We start from the raw sequence: 20,935 nt of genomic DNA on the forward strand, positions 1-20,935 counted from the left end.
AAGCAGCTGCAGTAAATAAATGAACAGTAGGAGGTAGGGTCCGGAAACAGATTCCAAATCCGTTAGAGGATCTTCTCGGCAACGTCTATATACATTTCAGATGAGAATATCCTGTGGTAATGTGAAACCCAATCCAGCTCTGGGCCTCCGAGTGGACAGTCTTGTGCATTTTCTCATGAAACCATGGGCCTATTCATAACCAAAATATGCTTCCTTATTCATAAGTTTATTTTCCCATGTTATACTCCTTAGAGGGAAAATACACCCTGTTACTCTATACTGCTACAAAAAGTGGTGTGGGATATTGCCACACATGAGACATTCATCATACTCAGTGTTGAGCTATGCTAGAGTCTTGGGTCCAGTTTCAACCAGAGGTTTATCCTTTCAGTGCTTAAAGGAGAACTAAACCCTAAAAATGAATCGGGCACCAGCCTAAAGTTTCAGCATCTCAATAGCAGCAATGATCCAGGACTTCAAACTTGTCACGGGGGGTCACCATCTTGGAAAGTGTCTGTGACACTCACATGCTTAGTGGGCTCTGAGCAGCTGTTGAGAAGATAAGCTTAGAAGTCATGGCAAATTATAAAGCAGAAAATGAGGTCAAACTTCAAGCAAGTCCCCTCCCCTTAGGTAATATAATAATGTTGACCCCCTGGAGGCTAAACACATCCTTATATAAATTATAAGAGGGTAGTCAAGTGTGGGTCATAAAGTAGAAGAGGACTTCATGTTGGCTTTGGGTTGGGAAGTAGTAGGTTAGGTGCACTTTGGGTTAAGATATTTCTGACTCGCTCATCAACTTTTCAAACTCCACTTGTGCAGGGACTGACATTAGATGAAAAATAATTTCCAGAAAGATTTGCCTACAATGTTCTGTAATAAATTATAATAATTAGAATGGTAACACCTATTTATCATTGGCTGCTGAAGTTTATCCTGAGCACCAGAGCAGCAACCCCTTAAATATTTAATCAGAAAGAATTCAGTGGAGTGGTCAAAAAACTCCTGAAAATCACCTCCAGGTGGTTGACCTCTCTGATTTTCAGCAAGTGGTGTGGCCAGGATGTAATGGGGGTGTGGCCAGAATATAACAGGGTGCAGTTTAATGTAATTTGACCAGTTGAAGTGTGGTGGGATTTGTAAAGCCAGAAATTAGGCACTTTTACACTATAGAAAGTCCATTTTGCCTCAAGACCCCACCACATCCTTGCCTTTCATTACTTCTTCTTAGGATTCCATCTTTCCTCTCTTTCCTTTCTTTCTCGGGGCTGACACTATGAGTGATGGAATGATATAATATTTATGTCCCTAGCAATTACCTACTTCTGGAAAATATTAGCAGTGCATTCACACGTCTGACAAAAATGTGCTAGCGACTCTGTTCCACGCGTTTAACACCTCCAACCTCGTAGAACATTTTCTGGAGACTTTCTTTTATAAAATTGTTTGCTTTTTGTGGCCACTTGCCGAGGATTTTTCCATTTGTAACGCGTGCGCGCGTGTGAATGCGTTTCTTTCAAGCTCAATGATGTCATTGCATATCCTGCGTCCTAAGGTGTTTATTTTGTGGCTAAAGATGTCGTTTGGGTAATGCCCTTAATATTCTAAGTATTAGAAGAGTGCATGGAAGCGTCTATATACGTTCTGTGATTTCTAACTTCTAAAAAACCCAAATAAACACTTTCAAAAACAGCAGTTGAGCACTTTGGGCATTAGAGTTATTGGGGCAGATTTACTAAAGGGCGAAGTGGCTGACGTTAGCGAAAATTCACCAGCATGACGTCATTTAGTTACTTCACCGATTTACTAACGGTCGTAACTACGCTAGCGAAGGAGATAGACTCTAGCTGTAATTCGCTCCCTTATGCCTGGCGAAGTTGCGATCTGGCGAATGGACGTAACTACGCAAATTCACTAAGATGCAGATATTACTGAACGTAACCTCTTACGCCAGACTTGCCTTCGCCACCTCAGACCAGGCGAAGTGCAATAGAGTAGATAGGACTTCCTCAAAAAATATTTGAAAATTTTCAAAAACGCTTTTAATTTTTCAGGGTGATAGGCTGCAAAAGATCATAAATTTTTTCTGGGGTATCCGGCTTCCCCCCTACATTTCCTAACATATGGAACATAAACTATACACTAGGCTCATGTGTAGGGCAATATAACAACTATTTTATTTTATTAAGGTTCCCTGGGCTTGTGTAATGTAATGTATTTGCTGCAATATATACGTCCATTTAACTTTAACTTCCCGCAAATTAGCCAACGCTAGCGGAACATTCGCTTCGCTTGCAGCAGTAACGCTAGCGCAACTCCGCCAGCGTTCGGCGCCCTGGACGCAACTTTGGATTTTAGTGAATTATCGTTGTCCTGGCGAATCTACGCCTGGGAAAGTGTTGCGATGTGAGCGAAGCGGACACTAGAAAAAATTGGACGCTTAGTGAATCTGCCCCAATGAGTAAAATATCATTTTATTCCATGTTGCAGGTGATTTCCTGAAACAATTCAATGAAACTATTTAAAGATAAATTTAAGGTTTTGTGTAGTTTCCAAGCTATTTTTTGTGCAATCATGTTTCCTTTTTTTTTTTTTTTCATTCAATAAATGCTAGAAAAAATAATAATAAAAAATAAAGTGAGTTAATGAAGTATTGTTCTATCTGAGCAAGTAATACCCCCCCCACCCCACCAAGCTCCTCGGATTTTTGTTTCCCCTGTAGTCTTGATGGGAAACAGCTGGCTTTTGTTTAAAAAGCTGTTTTGTGAAACCGTCTAAATGTTGAGAAGCTGAGCTGAATTCATCAGTAAAGCAGGTGCTTGGAAACGGGCTGGAATGCGGCGCGGGCTGATTTCGCTGGATTGCGTTTAATGGGATGCATTCTGTTACCAGCGTTAGGATGTGGGAATCTGGGTGCACTCCTGTGTCTTTGGGTGTAATTCGAGAAATCCGAATTCCAGCGTGAACGTTACAACTCAAGGAAATCGGCCCCTGGTTGCATATTTATTGTCAATGAGACATTTATGGGAGACTAGGAGCTGCATTTTAGTGGTATTTTAAGGACCACTTTAACGTCATTGCTTTTGTTTTCCCTTTGTATTTAAAGGAAAACTATACCCCCAAAATTAATACTTAAGCAACAGAGTTTATATCATATTAAGTGGCATACATCTCTTGCCTTGAACCACCATTTTGTGATGGTCTGTGTGCTGCCTCAGCGATCAGCTGACCAGAAATACTGCAGCTCTATCTGTAACAGGAAGAGATCATCTGACCAGAAATACTGCAGCTCTAACTGTAACAGGAAGAAGTGTGGAAGCAAAAGACAGAACTCTGTATGTTAATTGGCTCATGTGACCTAACATGTATGGTTTGTTTGTGTGCAATTGTAGGATCCTAGGGGGTGGCCCTTATTTTTTTAAATGGCAATTTTCTATTTATGATTACCCAATGGCACATACTACTAAAAAAGTATATTATTATGAAAATGGTTTATTTACATGAAGCAGGGTTTTATTTATGAGCTGTTTTATGCAATATCTTTTTATAGAGACCTACATTGTTTGGGGGGTATCGTTTTCCTTTAAATATGAAAAGTAGTTGGCCAGGCAGTTTGTTTCCACCATTGTCAACACCATCTGAACGTGTATATGTTCCTGTAGTTCTGTATCTTTAGGTTATGAGTTCCAATGGCCACTGGTACTGTATTTATCTGTTCAACCCATGATCTGGATACAGGAGCATATCTGCCACTGTATGGCCACCTTTAGCTTTTAGTAGTAGTAAGATACTATCAGTGGAGGTTGTGGCCTAGCAGGTCAAGAGGATAAGGGATCTTTCCGTAATTTAGATCTTCATGCCTTAAGTCTACTAGAAAATCATTTAAACATTAAATAAACCCAAAAGGCGGGTTCTGCTTCCAATAAGGATTAATTATATCTTAGTTTGGATCAAGTACAAGCTACTGTTTTATTATTACAGAGAATAGGGAAATCATTTTTAATCATTTGGATTATTTGGATAAAATGGGGTCTATGAGAGACTGCCATTCCGTAATTCTGAGCTTTCTGGATTATGGGTTTCCGTACCTGTATTGTACACATTTTATACAAATATTGTCGCATAAACAAACCAAAGCAGTCCCAACGTATATATATTTCCCTGTACTAAGTGCAATACGGAACAAATAGACCCTATACCTACATAGGTATTCCCCTGAACTAAGCACAATCCAGCAGGAACAGCCTCCTAAGTTTGTTCATAGTCTGTACAGAGAGATCCCATAATGTCGTGCTACCAGGAAAAATAGACAAAATGTTATGATGCAGGTCTAGCAGCTAAATAGTATGCTGAATTGCACATATTTACAGTCTAGTTGACGCTTTGTCAAGTGGGCCAACTAGGTTTGAAACAAACCGAAAAACCTTTTGGAGCAGGCACTCAATGAAGGCAAACTTCCACCAGGCAATTAGAGCGAAGAGAGTTTACTGTGTCCACAGCCTTACGCGTTTTGTGTCATAAACACTTAATCATAGCCTCTGAACTAATCGCCTGGTGAGTGGCTGCTCCAAAAGGTTTTTCAGTTTGTCTGCTCCCTGTGCTGAGGGCTCAGGGCGGTGCACCTGGGCGTCTTCCTTTTTGCGGGGTGTTATCACTTTAAATTATGAGACCCTAATATTTCAGACTTATCGTAGGTTTGAAAGGAAGCCTGAAACATAGCTGTCCTGAAAGGTGCCTGTTGATTTGGGTTAATGGAGAAATGGGCCACACACCCAGAGTGATAATTTTATAATACTTCTGATATGAAGTCAAGGTCGGACTGGGCTGGCGGGACACAGAGAATAAACCCGGTGGGCACGGCTGTTTTGAGCACCAGTGGCCCGGACCCGCTCATGCACTCCCTCTCCTACCCCCTCCTTCCAGACAACGGCAACGCTTGTGCAGCGTTAAAAGTTATGGGAGGGAGGGGGTAGTGTCATAGAGAGGATTTTGTGGCTGGGGGTGGTGGCCGTGGGATGGTGTGGGGGGGCCCTTGAGGCTGAAGGCCCGGTGGGCTCTGGGCTCCCCAGTCCAATGCTGTATGAAGTCCTTATTCAGGGGGGCCCAGGAGGTATAGGGGGCCCCATGAGGCTTTAATTCATATGCAATTTCAATAAATATTGGTAAAACAGGACAAGCTCTGGATGTTGGGGAACCAAAAATTTATTTGCTGTGGGGCCCAGTAACATCTAGTTACGCCACTGAGGACACTTGAAGGAAGTGTCCAACATTTAATAAAATTTTAGTATTGTCCGAGGATAAAATCAATCGGTTTCAGATTTATTTGGAGCTGGCTGAGCCGTTGCGAACACTCTGTTAGGAAGTGACCTCATCGTACCGAGAGTTACAATTACGGGCACTTACTGTATATTAAAGACAGCTTTATTTGCATTTGTTGCAGTAACTGGATGGGAGGGACCCAGGAATTAACCCAAGGGAGGAAATGGTTTATAAAAATAAATAAAAAGACAGATTTGTTTAAAATGACACTTATTGGCACTTTCTAATCAACTGGGAATTGTTAAAACAAAACATTTTGTTGTCCTGGAAGAAAATTTATTATGAAAGTTGGACTTTTCACATCACATCAATAATGATCCCTGCCAAGGAAAACTTCCTCTCCGAAGCCTCCTGTGTGTTTCAAGTGAAGCAATGGAGAAATGGTAGATTAGCAGGGTTCACGTTCATTAAACAGGACAGAAAGCGTGCGGAGAATAACAGGGAACGCTGCCATGCCGCGCTTATTTATTTCTTCTAAATGCTGCAGCTGTTGTGAGCTAAAAGGATGCTGGGAGATGTAGTCCGCCTGCCATTCAGACGCCCACTGCACAATACAAAAGTTCTTTTTTGGGCTTAAACGTTGCATGTTTTCACTCTTCTTCTTTAAGCAGTGGCTTAAACAGATTTCAGTTTTTTTAATGCCCTACGCCTCGATATTTGGAAAAGCTGCTTAGTGAGATTTTTTTTTTTAAGTGTTGAACTTTGATTTTTTTTTTCCTGATTTAATGCCACTTTTAATGTCATTTTTTTATTAAATCCTTACTTACGGCTTTTGATCTTATTTATAGCAGAGTCCGTCCGCATATGGAAACCATTATTATATACAATGGAGATGAAAGGATTTCGCCTCATAGGGAACCATTTAGAGCAGTAATACCCTCATACTGTTAGAGGCCAGTTGTACTGTTGATTCCTTCCCTTTCTGACAACGTTGCACTTTAGCTGGGATAAGAGATTTTTTCCCCCCCTGTCTTAGTTTTTAATTTTTTTTCCCTCAAATCTACTTTTATTCTATGCGATAAATCCAACAAAATTATAGAGCAAACTATAACATACAGATTAATATATAGTTACAACAAAGATTCATGAGTATTGTTTTTTTTAATAAAAAGATTTTTATTTTTTTTATTTTTTATGATGTTATATACGAGACCTTAAACCAGGTGGGAAATGTGATCTAGCCCTTACCCACAACTCTTGAGCCAGAAATGATCTGTGACACAAACTCCGCTCTTAAGGTGGCCATACACATAGAGATCCGCTTGTTTTGACGATTTCGTCAAATGAGCGGATCTCTCCTCGATATGCCCACATTGAGGTGGGAGCTATCTGGCTGATCCGATCGTGGGTCCTCGGATCATAATACAGCCAATACGGGTGGTCGGATCACGGGACCGCATCAACAAACAGATGAAGAAGCGATCCGACTGGATTTTAACCCTGCCCGATCGACATGGCCAGATATCGATCGGGGAAGCCCGTTGGAGCGCCACACACACAGGCCAATAAACTGCCGACTCGGTCTGTCGGCAGCTTTTATCGGACCGTGTATCGCCAGCTTGAGGGTTGTATTTAATCTTGCAATATATTTGTTTTTATGAAAGGTTATGGATGTCGGCCATCTTGTGCTCTAGGGTAACTAACCATTAACATTAAGACCAATATCAAGGGAAGGGGGCAGAGCAACAGAGGGGAGGGGAAAGGGGGAGAATGAAGGAGGGGAGGGGGTAGAGCGACAGAGGGGAAGGGGGGAGAGTGACAGAGGGGAAGGGGGCAGCGCAACAGAGGGGAGGGGGGAAAACAAAGAGAACTGCAAAAACAGCCTAGGAGTAGGCAGAAGACGATTTAAGAGGGACCTGCCCAGTGCCCCCCTATCATTGCGCCCTCTTCTGCCTGCCGCTAGTTTCCAGGCCCTGGATTAATGTTGCTACTTGATGCAGCCGGTGCCATTCCTGTGCACTGTCATTGTGTACACTGAGCTTTTGTCTCCTGTTTTTACTTTGCAAATCGAGGGCCCATCTGTGAGCCATTAAGGAGCTTTGTAGGGCTATTTCCCAACAATCTCGAGGACACACTTCTCTTGTGAACAGCACTTTTCATATCTGAGAAAATTGTCTTTCGTTCTCTGCCTATTGATAAGATATGGGGCAAGACAATTGAAACCGCAAAGCAGGCAGTCTTCGAACGGTTGTGCGCAATTGATATTTCATGGTCAGGTTATAATCCTAGGACATGGAAGCTGTTTGGTCGTACATTGGTAATTACACCGAGTATGCCATAGCCTCTGCAATATGGAGACACTTCAGAGGAACTTGCTGAAATTGTCCTTACAAAGGGACTGCACAAACACACTCCAGCGTAGTGAGAGGGTACAAAGAAGAAAGGGGATCTTGAAACTTGAGAAGAGAGAGAAGAATAGCATTTAGTTATGTTAAGCTGTCATTTCTTTTCTTGTTGTCCTCTCTAAAATTTAGTTTTACTGATGAATTTTTATGAATTCCAAATCAGGATACTCGTCCATAATGTAGTGTTCGTTTTACTCCAATCTATGGAGCAAATATTTATAGGAGTTTTTAGGTTGAAGTCCCAAATTGTGTCTCACTTTATGGTCAGAGACCCTTTAGTTTATAACAAAGGTACATGAAAATGGAGATTTGGAAAACCCACACAGTCTTATATCTCAACTTGATGGACCACCAGAGTCCAGGCTGCCCACCACCTCCATTCACAATCTCACGCTTTTGAGCTTCCCTAGAGGAGGGACAAATTGTGGGACAAATATTCTGTTTCTTTGGATCAGGAAGGAATTTTCTCTCCCTCTGAGGAAAATTGGAGAGGCTTCAGATGTTTTTTTTTTTTTGCCTTCCTCCGAGTCAACGAGCAGTTAGGCAGGTTAAAATATAGGTCAATGGTTGAACGTGTGTCTTTTTTCAACCTCACTTACTATGTTTTTATGTGCCTGTTTACTAGTTATGTGCGGGTCTGGCCTTCCCTCCAACCGCGCCCGACTTCCGGGTTCCTTTTATAGGCCTGCCCACCAATGATGTCACAAAAGGGGCGGGGAGAGCAGGCACAGTGTCTATAAAAGAAGAACCCTGAAGTCGGAAGCCGTGAAGAAGAGTGCGAGGTCGGCCCAAACCCGCACATCACTACTGTTTACTACTTGAATTTTTATTAAAACTTTATTAAAGCAATACCGACACGTTCCTATAAAAATCATAGGAATGTGTCCATATCAAGGAGGTGCTGCACACCGAATATTTTCCTCTAAAAGCCCCCCCCCCAAAGCCTCTCCAGCCCTGCAAACCTTTGTTAAACCGACCCTGTGAAACTGCTAATGGATCTTCTGTTGTTTCAGTGATGCTGGTCTGAGGGCCACGCGATCCTTCAGCCTATAGAAGGATCAGTCCAGCATCACTGAAAGAACCACAGAAGATCCGTTATCAGTGTCAGATGGGTCGGCTTCACAAAGGTTTACGAGGATGAGGGGGGCTTTTAGAGGAAAATATTTGGCGTGCAGCACCTCCTTGATATGGACACGTTCCTATGATTTTTATAGGAACTTGGTATCACTTTAAGCCTTGGCACGTGCTTCATAGCAAAAGCTAATAAAATATATACAGTAAAATCTACTAAAAATGTTAGAATATCTGGGGTTCCAGCCTTCCTACAGTGCACTGCACTCCCCCATACGTTCCACACATTTTCAGTAACACAGATCTGATGTGAGGATTGTGGTTAATGGCACCTCTCCTTTAAGCTCCTTTTAATCACCCATTGTTTGCTCAACAGAACAGACTCGTTTGCCCTACAACACTGCTGCTTTTATTTCATAGGAATCGCGACAGTGATTTAGAATTTCCTCCTTCTACCCCAGCAGGTGTCTGGAGAGTAATCTTACTTCGAAACACTTGTGCGAGGAATTTGAATACTAACACCTTGTACATACACACAAAAATATATTTTATGTAATTGCGTAAGGCACGTACAGACGAGGTTTTAAGAAAACCAAAATGGATTCAGTCGTTTTTAAGAAGTGTGTGCTTGGTTATTTACTTATTTTTATATATTGTGCCACAGATTTGTTTTCAAAGCCACATAAACTATCCAGAAGGGGTTTAGGATAGGCCGGGCAAGGCAGCTGGATATGAAGCAAATAGTCTTAAAAATCAGTGTGAAACAAATCTGAACCGCATGAAAAACACTAATTAATCTCTATTTCTTTCATGGAAGATAGCTATACTCCAGTCGAAGTCTGATGTGCGCATATTGGGAACAATGGCTGCTAACGACAGACTCTTGGACACATTTTCATCACAATTAAAATTTCTTGGCACGCGGTTCACGTAAGATTGGGTTTATTAACGCTACAACCCACAAGTCGTTGCGCGTCTGCCTGTAGGATCTTTTAAAGAGGACGTATGCCCTTTATTATCCCTTACATTGTTCAGAGGAAAACATTTTTCCTAGTAATTCTGTTTCATTTTTTGAGTCGCGCAGTTTCGGTTTCTACATATAAAAATTAATGACACGAAATGGGGCACGCGTGTCTATATTTCATTAATTATATGACTAACACCCTTAGTAATGCTTATGGTGAAAGCAGGGAGAGAAGGAATTCTTTCAGCAATAAAGACATTTAGGGGCAGATTTATCAAGGGTCGAATAGTAAATTCAAATTTTTAGAGTTTCAAAATTCACACATTTCAAATTTTAATCCCACTATTCAAATTTGAATGTGAGAGTTTTCACACCTGGACCCTGGAAACAGTCCTAATTCGAATATATGCCTCCTAAAACCTGACGAGTTCATGTACAAGTCAATGGCAGAGGTTGGTTGAGCCATTTGGAGATGTTAATAGCCTTCCTGACGTTCAAGGTTTTTTTTTTTCTGGGAAAAAACTCGATTTGTACGAATCAAATACGAATTGGAAATGTCGAGTTTGAACTATTCGATCGAATATTAGACTTTCAATTTTTTTCTTAACTTTCCAGTCGAATTGTGAGTATTTTCGAATTAAACAAAATTCACATGAATTTGAAATTCCACCTTAGATAAATGGGCCATTTAAAGTAGAGAGCGAAAGGAATGGTCATTGGTTGAATCAGTTCTGACTAGTGATCTGAGCTATGCAATACTCCCAAGTTCCCCATCAAGATTAACTTTCATCATGGGATAAATGGCAGGCCGGAGCATTTTGTCTCTGTAAATGAAGCCCAGAACTGGCAAATGGAAATTTCTGCAGTCAATTGGGGAATCGAAGGCCCCACAATTAAACATATGGGCATTGAAATAATTGTCAGATCCGTTGGCGGTCAGTGATAGAAGACAGATTGGTACCAATCAGTGCGCTCAACGGCAGCACCCAGGGAGACAATTTGACGTTTTACCTGCCTGAGTTACTCTCCCATATTTGTCACTAAATGTGCAGCGACGCATCGTACTGCACCCTGTGTGTGTGTTTTTCCAACCGTTGATGTGACAGGTAATACAAGAGCTCCCTCTAGTGCATTTTTAAAAGCCAAAGAAAAAATAGAGACATAAATGGACCTGTTATCCAGAATGCTCAGGACCTGGGATCTTTCCATAATTTAGATCTTCGTATCTTAAGTCTACTAGAAAATCATGTAAACATTAAATAAACCCAATATGTAAACATAAAATAAACCCAATAGGCTGGTTTTGCTTCCAATAAGGATTAATTCTATTTTAATTTGGATCAAGTACAAGCTACTGTGTAATTATTACAGAGAAAAAGGAAATATGTTTTTAAAATTTGGATTATTTGAATAAAATGGAGTCTATGGGAGCTTTCTGGATAACGGGTTTCCGGATAACGGATACCATACCTTTATATACAGTCCAGAGAGTGGTGCACTCAAAAATGGTGGGCAAATGCCCAGGTGCTATCTACTGATTCATGTAACAGAATTATAGTATATAAATGCACACCGGGACTTAGAAATATAGTGAAAAAATCTAAATGTATTTGTCAACGTTTCGGGTGTCTTTGTGAGACCTTTCTCAAGACACACAAAAGTCTTGTGTTATCAGTTGTCATTATTTAATAGTAATTAGATCAGAGAGAACTAACAACTTATATGTTACTGTTCCAGGACACAGTGTAGCCATGTCACTAGGAAACCCTCTTAAATTCCCTATTGGGGTAACAAATCTGTTGTGTTCTTTCCGTAGGTCGGAGCTCATCGTGAAGATGGCGTTAATCTACGGGGCAGCCACTCACTTGTGCCAAATCAGGTGTCCGTCCCGCAGTTACCGGTGCAGTCAGCTACATCACCTGATTTGAACACTGGCCAAGATCCATACCGGGGTAAGAATCACTGTTCATTACAATGATGCACTGATGAGGATCTTCAAATGGATTCATCATACATGGAGGCCTTCTAATTGATCTAACATGTTGACTTTAAAACATTAAACTTTAGAGGGCACAGTATGATAATGGCCAATATTTTTACTATACCAGGTTATAACCACTCTCTGGAATGGTAATGGTAATTCAGTGGGCAATATATAAACTGTGAGTTAGAGAACATGCTCGTAAATCTGAAGCTCTAAACTACAGGTCATCAGATATTTTGGGTTCAGGCTCCTCGCTTTGCAGTGAAATTCGTTTTGCCATTAGTGCATAACCTGCCCATCAACCTGGGCCCCCTTCCACCAGTTTGGGTGCCTCTATTTGGACCAGCACTACAGTATCACTGCCTTCACACGCTGAATACTTAAAGGGCATGTAAAGGCAAAAAAAAATAAATCCCATTTTTACTTTCTTTAATGAAAAAGAAACCTATCTCCAATATAATTTAATTAAAAAATGTGTACTGATTTTATAACAAACCTGACTGTATGCAGTGAAATTCTCCCTTCATTTACTGCTGTGGATAGGAATTGTCAGACGGTCCCTAACTGCTCTGCAGGGAAACAATCATACTTATGAACAGCAGGGGGAGCCCCCACCTTCCCATTCATGCAGAACTAAAGCATCTTTCTTTGTTTGTTTCCCTGTAGAGCAGTCGGTGACTGTTTAGAGATTTGTATTTGATTTTATTTTTGCCTTTAAATCCCCTTTACTGTTTCCAACTCCAGCTGCAGGGACAAAGATCAAGGAGCCAGATTTAAACAGATAAACTTGGAGGATTATTTTGCTGCAGCCACTGGTCCTGCAGAGTTAGAGAAAGTTTGTATTAAACAATACAAAAACTATAAAATCCACATTAGATTACATGACAACACAGGACCCAGTGCAGTCTGTATATTCTGATTATTAATTAGTCTTGCTGTATCGGCTTCTGGCAGATATTATTTGGCTTGTGCTGTTTTGATAATTTATGACGATCCCTAAGCAGCCCAGACCACACCGAGCATGTGCACAGTCTTGGTCTTGCAAAGATGTTTAACAAAGTTACAAGATGGTGACCCCCCTGTGGCCAACTTTGAAAGCATAAATCATTTGTTTGATTAGGCTTGTGGTGCAGTAAGTTCATGTGTATGTTTAGTACACAAAATACAGTGTGTCTAGCCTTATTCTATTTTAGACTTTACTTGCCCTTTAAATGCAGTAATGTGCAGAACCATGGACAGACTGGATGGTCTAATGAAATTGTTTGGAGTGGTACTGTGAGTCCAACAGCAGTTGTCATGAGGTCTATACTGTGACTAAGCCTTTTTTCCAGTTGTTAAACAACATATTATACCTTTTTAAAAATGTGCAAACAACACCATCACATTTGCCTCGTCTCATTCTTCCAAACAGATTATAAAACAATGGGAGGGTTATGGAAAGTGACAAGGAAACATTGACATGGTTAAAACAGCAAGTAGAGCATGTAATACCTAAAATATGGGGGTTGAAAAAAGCAAAACCTCTATTTTTATTCCTTTATATCTCCATTAGACACATACAAAGAGAAAATATAACAATAAGGGGCAGATTTATCAAGGATCGAATAGGAAATTCGAATTTTCAAATTTTTTTTTTTTGGTCAAAACTCACAAATTCGAATTGGGAATAATCCAAACTCGATTCGAAATTTAAGATTTATCAAACCTTTACTCTGGGAATAATTTGAATTAGACTATTTGCCACCTAAAACCTTTCTGAGTGCATGTATAAGTCAATGGGAGAGGTCCAGTGACCAATTTGAAAACGTTAATAGCCTTCGAGTTAAGTCTAATTCGAGTTTTTGGGTCGGTAATATTAGTTTGAGTTTTAGATATTGAATTTTTCCTTAAATAACCTCCCGGTCGAATTTCGAGTATATTCAAATTTATTAGAGTTAAAAAAAAATTAACATGAATTCGAAATTCGACCTTTGATAAATGGGCCTCCCATGAGTATAAACTAACAATTCCATAGAATCCCAGCACACTTTCCCAGACCTTACATTGGTGCGTGTCTTTCATACAGGTATCCCAACCGGTCTTCAAGCTCAGTCCGTCTCTCCGGGGAGTTCCGAAATCAAATCTGAAGACGAAGGAGATGAGAACCTGCAAGATTCGAAATCAGGCGACGACAAGAAATTAGACGACGACAAGAAGGATATCAAATCAATTACGAGGTCAAGATCTAGGTAACAGTATATAAGTGTCGCTTCATTTAATTCCTTTACTGGATTTTGATGAAGTGAACAGAATGGATTATGGAGAAACTAAGTATTTATTTCCCCATGGCACAATAAAACTCACAGCCTGGAGGAAACCAAGGGATTTTTTTTATAAAAGTGCGGCCTGTTACCTTTTCAGAAATATACTGTCATGTTGTCACAAAACTAGAGCCAAACTTGGGGTTTCCTTCTGGGTCATTGGCTTGAGTGTATACGATTTGTTATCTTCTGTGTATCATAGAATACAGAATTGTGTTGTGATATTAGAATACAAAAATAGAAATCTTATGCCAATATATATCTCAAAAGGAACAAACTGAGCGCACTGACCCTTGAGGGGTTTCTCTTCATAATCACTGTATGTGTATATTTAGCGTCTGTGTTGCTGACATGAAGGTCATGTATATGTTAAACCTCATGCACCTTCACATGGAAGGGTTCATTAATGTTCTTGAAAGAGAGAATGCCTTTTGCACCAAAGTAGGCATAGCAGACTACACTGAACTCATGTTAACAAGATAGTAGTTGTCAACCAATAGCTACCAATGCTTAAAGGATAAGTAAACCTTTAAAATTAGTGAATGTGATATTGATGAAGGGGCTATTTACATTGATTATTTATTTTCTTTTAATTCCAAGATATTAAGGGATACATGTGCTGTTAATATGAATGAATTTTGTTCCAACAGCGCCACCTGCTGGTCAGTTTCCCACCAGTCTGACCACCAAGTAGTCAAGGAAGTTGTCAGGAGAAAGAAAGAGGCTGCTCTGATGTTCTTCTGCTTAGGAAAGATTTGAGAAAGGTTTCTAATTGTATTCCTAAGCAGAAGAACATCAGAGCAGCCTCTTTCTTTTTCCTGACAACTTCTTTGACTACTTGGTGGTCAGACTGGTGGGGAACTGACCAGCAGGTGGCGCTGTTGTAACTAAATTCATTCATATTAACAGCACGTGTGTCCCTTAATATCTTGGAATAAAAAGAAAATAAATCTAAATAATAAAAGTCCTTAGAATAGCCCCCTCATTCATTTTAAATTCACTTATTTTAAAGGTTGACTTATCCTTTAATGCAAACATCCAATCGGTTGCTCTAGAGTTCTGTATATTGTGTATGGCATAATTAACATACCCTTTGGTGTGTGCTACCTGTAATGAGAGTTGTGCTCTACCTGTATGACTGTTGAAGTCTTTCTATGGAGAGCCCCTATTGAAACATGTCAATTGTTACTCAGCAATAATGATGACGAAGACCTGACCCCAGAGCAGAAGGCAGAAAGAGAGAAGGAAAGGCGGATGGCAAACAATGCCCGAGAGCGTCTCCGCGTCCGTGATATTAATGAGGCTTTTAAGGAGCTGGGCCGCATGGTGCAAATTCATCTGAAGAGCGATAAGCCACAAACCAAGCTTTTAATACTGCACCAGGCTGTGGCCGTCATACTCAATTTAGAGCAGCAAGTCCGAGGTAATCTTACTTTCGTCTCCTTATTGTACCTCTCAGCGTTAAAACAGAACCGTCTAAACTTGTCAACCAATAGGATGGGGCTTATTCAGACTTGAGCTGGTTTAAATCATAATCATAATGGGGCATAGAAGGGGTGGGGTCTTTGATGATCGTCGTTATCATCAGTATGTGGTCAAGTGTATTGTCATCCTCTTGTTAAATTCTCTTTAATGTCTTTGACCTACAAGGTAGGGGAGCATTATCATAGCCTGCTAAAATATTAGTTCTATGTAACAGTCCAGAGAACCTGCTACCCGCAGCTAGTAATGGTCCATGCTAAAAGGCAAAAACGTAGACTTGACTGATGACACATGCTCCCTGCATATATAGTGCAGGCAACCCACTCCATTTGTTTGGCCATCTCATTTGGCCTAAGTAGTGGTTCAAATTGACTAACGCTGCACCCTTAATAAGCAAAATGGCTTCACTTACTGTGTAGCTGAGAAGTCAAGCAACTTGAGCAGTCCTTCAGATTTTGGTTGAACCTTGCTTTTAAAGGTGGCCATACACAGCAGATTTAAGCCAAGTTGGGTCCTTTAGACCAATTCGGTAGTTTATGTGCCCATCTATGGGGCCTTCCTGACCAATATCTGGCCAAAAATAGGGCAGGTTTGATTTCCCCCACTAGCATCAGCTAGTTGATCGGCACCCATTCCCATCACTGTAATCTGATTGTTTGGCCCAAGAACTGAAGGACCGGGCTATGTTAATATTGCCCTGCCTTTGGTGGTCATATTGGGAGATAGATCCGCTCGTTCGGTGACCTCGGCAAATGAGCAGATCTGTTAGTGTGTGGCCACCTTCAAGCCCTAAGCATGCGACTCCCACAATTCCTTGTATTTCATTCTAGAAGTACAAGGGTTTTGCTTCCTGTACTAAGTGCCAAAAAGGTGAGTAAGTCTGCCCCAATAGGGTTAAGGTTTATTTTTATTTTTTTTACCAAAGAGAATCATGTTTTTGGGTTATGATTAAACCAGTAGTATTTGGGAATCGATAAAGGAATAAAAAGTAGCAGCAGACAACAGGAATAGTTTTTTTGGATATTAAAAACATTGCACTCCACTAGTCTATCATTTCTTTTAGCTAGCCTCCTGCTCTAAACGGCTGATTTGTTTGTTGTTTTATTGGCGCTGTATGAATACAGTTCGCATTTTGTTTGCAGAGAGAAATTTGAACCCTAAAGCTGCCTGCCTAAAGCGAAGAGAAGAAGAAAAGGTTTCCTCCGATCCCTCACCACTGTCCCTGGCAGGTCCTCATCCTGGGATGGGAGATCCATCAAATCATTTGGGGCAGATGTAAAAAGGTACATTTTAACACTTGCCATAGATTGTAAAATATATGTTAGTTGTTTTACGCTTCTTGGGATAAGTGTATTCAGTGGCAATGCATAGTTGCGTATACCAGTACAGGTATGGGACCTGGAATCAGGAATGCTTGGGACCTGTTTTTTTCCACATAAGGGATCTTTATGTAATTTTGAACTCCATACCTTAAGTCTACTAAATTAGACATTAAAGATTAAATAAATCCAATAGAGATTTTGCTTCCAATAAGGATTAATTAAATATTAGTTTGGATCAAGTACACAATTCTGTTTTATTACTACAAAGAAAAAGAAAATAATTCGGCAGAGACACGCGTGGAGATTTAGTCGATTTAGTCATACCTGTATTAGCACAGCTGAGCACATCATTCAAACCCCAACTGTCCAAATACTAACAACTATTTGTACATATATTTATATATACATTACATCCCTTACAAAATGTTCCTTCAAATGCATAAATTAAAAAAATTTTGGCCCTAAAAAATCTGTACAATTTGTAGATAGGGTGTGAGCGCTGCGCTTGGTCCGATAAAAAAGTCTTTTAGCTGCACCAAATGTTTTTATGTGGATCCACACAGGTCCGCACGATTGTAAAAATGGGGTAGTTAGGTTTGGTGCGCTGAGTAGATATTACGTCCCAATTTATCTAGATGAAATAAAGGTGTATATAGTGTAATACAGTTTGTTTTAGGATGGTATCAGCTAATAAGATCTACTCACAGGGTTTCGATGTATGGATTGCAACGAAAAAATGTGTCTGGTTCTGAGCAGATAATGCAGTCAGTCCTCAGAGTACCTGTAATAGATAGCTGCACTAGTGTAATACGGCCGGAATTCTCAAGAGGTGCTTAAAAGCGGTTGTACTCACCGAATAGCAGTTTAAAGGAGAGCGTATCTATGGAGGGAGGATGTCACCTTCTCCTGCCGATCGTTCACGTTATTTTCGGCGATCGCTAGATGGAACTGCTTCTCAGACCTGTGCTGGCAGTTCAGGGATCGTGCGCTCCAGGCCTTACCACGTGTGTTGAGACGCTGAGGTTTTCTTTCGGTGCGCTGCTGACGGATCCCTCCACGGTTCTATTCGGTCTTCCACTCGGTATGCCGGTCTTTTGGTTTTTTGGGTGTAAAAATCAACTCTACTAGGGAATGATTTATAAATTGAACTGTTTATTTATTCAGTAAAAGCCCAACGCGTTTCGTATAACATATACTTCCTCAGGCGTCTGCTATTTGGTGAGTACAACCGCTTTTAAGCACCTCTTGAGAATTCCGGCCGTATTACACTAGTGCAGCTATCTATTACAGGTACTCTGAGGACTGACTGCATTATCTGCTCAGAACCAGACACATTTTTTCGTTGCAATCCATACATCGAAACCCTGTGAGTAGATCTTATTAGCTGATACCATCCTAAAACAAACTGTATTACACTATATACACCTTTATTTCATCTAGATAAATTGGGACGTAATATCTACTCAGCGCACCAAACCTAACTACCCTAAAAAATCTGTAATTACGGTTAGATCTGACGTTTATTCCCCACATCGGCCACCCATTTTTGTTGTGTGTATGTGTGTGGGGGGGTTCCTTCTACAGACCACCTATTGAAATGTCCATTACATTGGCGCAGTGTGCGTAAGTAATACATAACATGCTTACTTAACACTAATCCTACCTTTTCCTCTGCTTATTTTTCAGGTCCAAGTTTTTGTTTTTTTGCGTTTCTTCGTTTAGACAAGAAGCCACTTCCTTAACAGCTGTATTATCTTAAACCCACACAAACATTTCTCCTTTATCCCTTTTCTTTTGTACAATATAAGACAAGTCTGAGTAGTTATATGCACCACAGACGCGAGAGGTTTCAGCATTCCCGATGCAAGAGAAAAAAAAAAAAAAGTGCAACTTGAGAACTTTCCAGCGTATCGTTCACGAATGTTACGTTAAAGCATTACGTTGCAGCCTCGTGACTGGCAATCTTCTCCACACTGTGGAACCATGCATTTGTGCCTAAACTTCTTTTGGAATAAAAACGAAAAAAAAATATATAATTCATTTGTAAGTCTGGAAAAAAATATTTCATTTCAAAATGGTAAAACTTGCAATAATGAAAAAAAAAAAGTGTACTTCTTGGGGGACAACAGAAAAAAAAAATAAGTTTTTGTTGTTTTTACTGGATTCCGCTAGTGTTTATACTTACTGGATTAAGGAGAAGGGAAGAATTGCTGCCCAGATATTTACAAAAAAAAAAACCAGCAAAGGTCCGATTGAAAAATGAAAGCGATGACGTTAGCCATTCCTTTGGGTCGGAGGAACAGATGGATCTTATAGACCTATGACAAATATATAAATATATATAAATATATATATATGAAAAATGTAGTGAATATGGTAAACTTTGGTTCATTTGTTTAAAAGCTGTTTTTGCTCCTGTATAAATAATGAATAACTTTTTTAAAAAAAAAAAAAAACAAGACTTTACTGTAAATAGAGATTTTTTTTTTTCCTTTTCCTCCTCTCTCCTTGCCCCTTAGCCTCCTTCCTTGTTGTTGTAATATGTAATGCAGACTCTGTGTGGGAGGTAATACAGGATACAGCGCAGAGGCCGGCGTTGCTTCTCCGAGTTCATTCTCTGCTCTTTTGGCATCACAGGTCTTAAGTCACACCATGTACATACCGCAGACAGCACAGATTTGGCATTCGGAGTTTGCCATTGTGTGAAGCTGCTCACGTGAGCTTATTCTGGGATTTTTCATAGGTACAAGGTTAGAGTGCTACAAAATGTTACCACTGTGCCTTCCAATGTTTCTTATCATCATTAAAATATAAAAGAAAAAAAAAAAAAAAGAAAAATATTATCTAAGTGGCTGTGATATAGCTAATGAATTACAAGTGTTAACTACATATGTAGCTAAAGTCGTATGCAACAAGATGTGGTTGAATTATTTGGTATCCGTCAAGTAGGAAAACTGCAATGAGCTTGGTTGACTGCTGCTTGCTGCCGCCTCTTCAGTTTAGAAAATGCCATTATCCTATTGGATAAAAAAAAAAACGTTAGCAGTGACTCAAAAAAGCTTTGCAAGTAGCGGTATGGGATCCGTTATCCAGAAAGCTCTGAATTATGGAAAGGCTGTCTCCCATATAGCCATATAAGTACTGGTGTGTGGCTCCATTTTTTTGACAGAAGTCAAAAAAAAAAATTAAAATGAATAGTGAAAGATTCAAAATCAAAAAACACAAAAATATTTTCGAAAGATGGTCTCTTACCAGGGTAACCCCCAGTCCAAGGGTTTGGGAAAATACAAAGCATTCCGATGTAGTAAGAGGTCATCCACAAGTAGTAGCCAAAGATATTTTTAGAAAAGTAATAGGATATATGTAGGCCTGATGCGTTTCGTGAATTATTTTAAAAGTCCATTCATCTGATCTCCGTATATCTTTGAAAATAGCCAGAGGGACATGCCCTGGTTCCAAAGGCAGCCAACACACAAAAATGATATCAAAGGATATATGTCCCAATGATATCATATATCCTTTGATATCATTTTTGTCTGATGCGTTTCGTGCCTGAGTTGGGCACTTACTCATAAGCTGTCTCCCACTGACTCCATTATAATCAAAGAATGCAAATTTTTAAAGATGATTTCCTTTTTCTGTGTAATAATAAAACAGTAGCTTGTACTTGATCCCAACTAAGATATAATTAGTCCTTATTGGAAGCAAAACCAGCCTATTGGGTTTATTTCATGTTTACATGATTTTCTAGTAGATTTAAGGTATGAAGATCCAAATTACAGAAAGGATTAATTATATCTTAGTTGGGATCAAGTACAAGCTACTGTTTTATTATTACAGATAAAAAAGCTTTATTAGAATTGACCTTTTGACCCTCAATGGGCTCTTTATCATCTTGACAAAGACCCCATTGAGGGTCGAAACGTTGATTTTAATAAAGCTTTTTTACTGCAAAAGTCCCTAGAGGGTAACCGCATTTTTGTGAATTCTATATAATACTTCTGTTAGCACCAAGGCATTATCCCCTTTTTAAGTGTGTGCAGCAGCCTTACGGACTTTATATATATATATTTGTTCTGCAATGAACATACTCCAAAAAAAAACTTTATCTGGAAAGCCAGTCTCACATAGACTTCCTTATTCTC

The 20,935-nt window shown here is 39.9% G+C and overlaps 1 protein-coding gene across 18 annotated transcripts in view; it reads left to right on the top strand.

Annotated features, from left to right (window-relative positions):
- tcf4.S (transcription factor 4 S homeolog) overlaps positions 1-19,645 on the top strand; it is a 298,455-nt gene extending 278,810 nt beyond the window's left edge. For 11 of the 18 annotated variants that reach the window (XM_041580620.1, XM_041580612.1, XM_041580610.1 and 8 more), the window contains 5 exons: positions 11,519-11,654; positions 13,752-13,914; positions 15,180-15,409; positions 16,611-16,751; positions 18,477-19,645. In XM_041580620.1, the coding sequence (XP_041436554.1) occupies positions 11,519-11,654; positions 13,752-13,914; positions 15,180-15,409; positions 16,611-16,747 (666 nt within the window). In that variant the 3' untranslated portion in view covers positions 16,748-16,751; positions 18,477-19,645. Of the gene's footprint in view, positions 1-11,518; positions 11,655-13,751; positions 13,919-15,179; positions 15,410-16,610; positions 16,752-18,476 lie in introns of those variants that run through there. The other 7 variants (XM_041580614.1, XM_041580615.1, XM_041580622.1 and 4 more) reach the window with 2 other exon arrangements.
- The last annotated feature ends 1,290 nt before the right edge of the window (positions 19,646-20,935 follow it).

This window comes from Xenopus laevis, chromosome 1S (genome assembly GCF_017654675.1).
Source record: "Xenopus laevis strain J_2021 chromosome 1S, Xenopus_laevis_v10.1, whole genome shotgun sequence".
Classification (NCBI taxonomy): Eukaryota; Metazoa; Chordata; class Amphibia; order Anura; family Pipidae; genus Xenopus; species Xenopus laevis.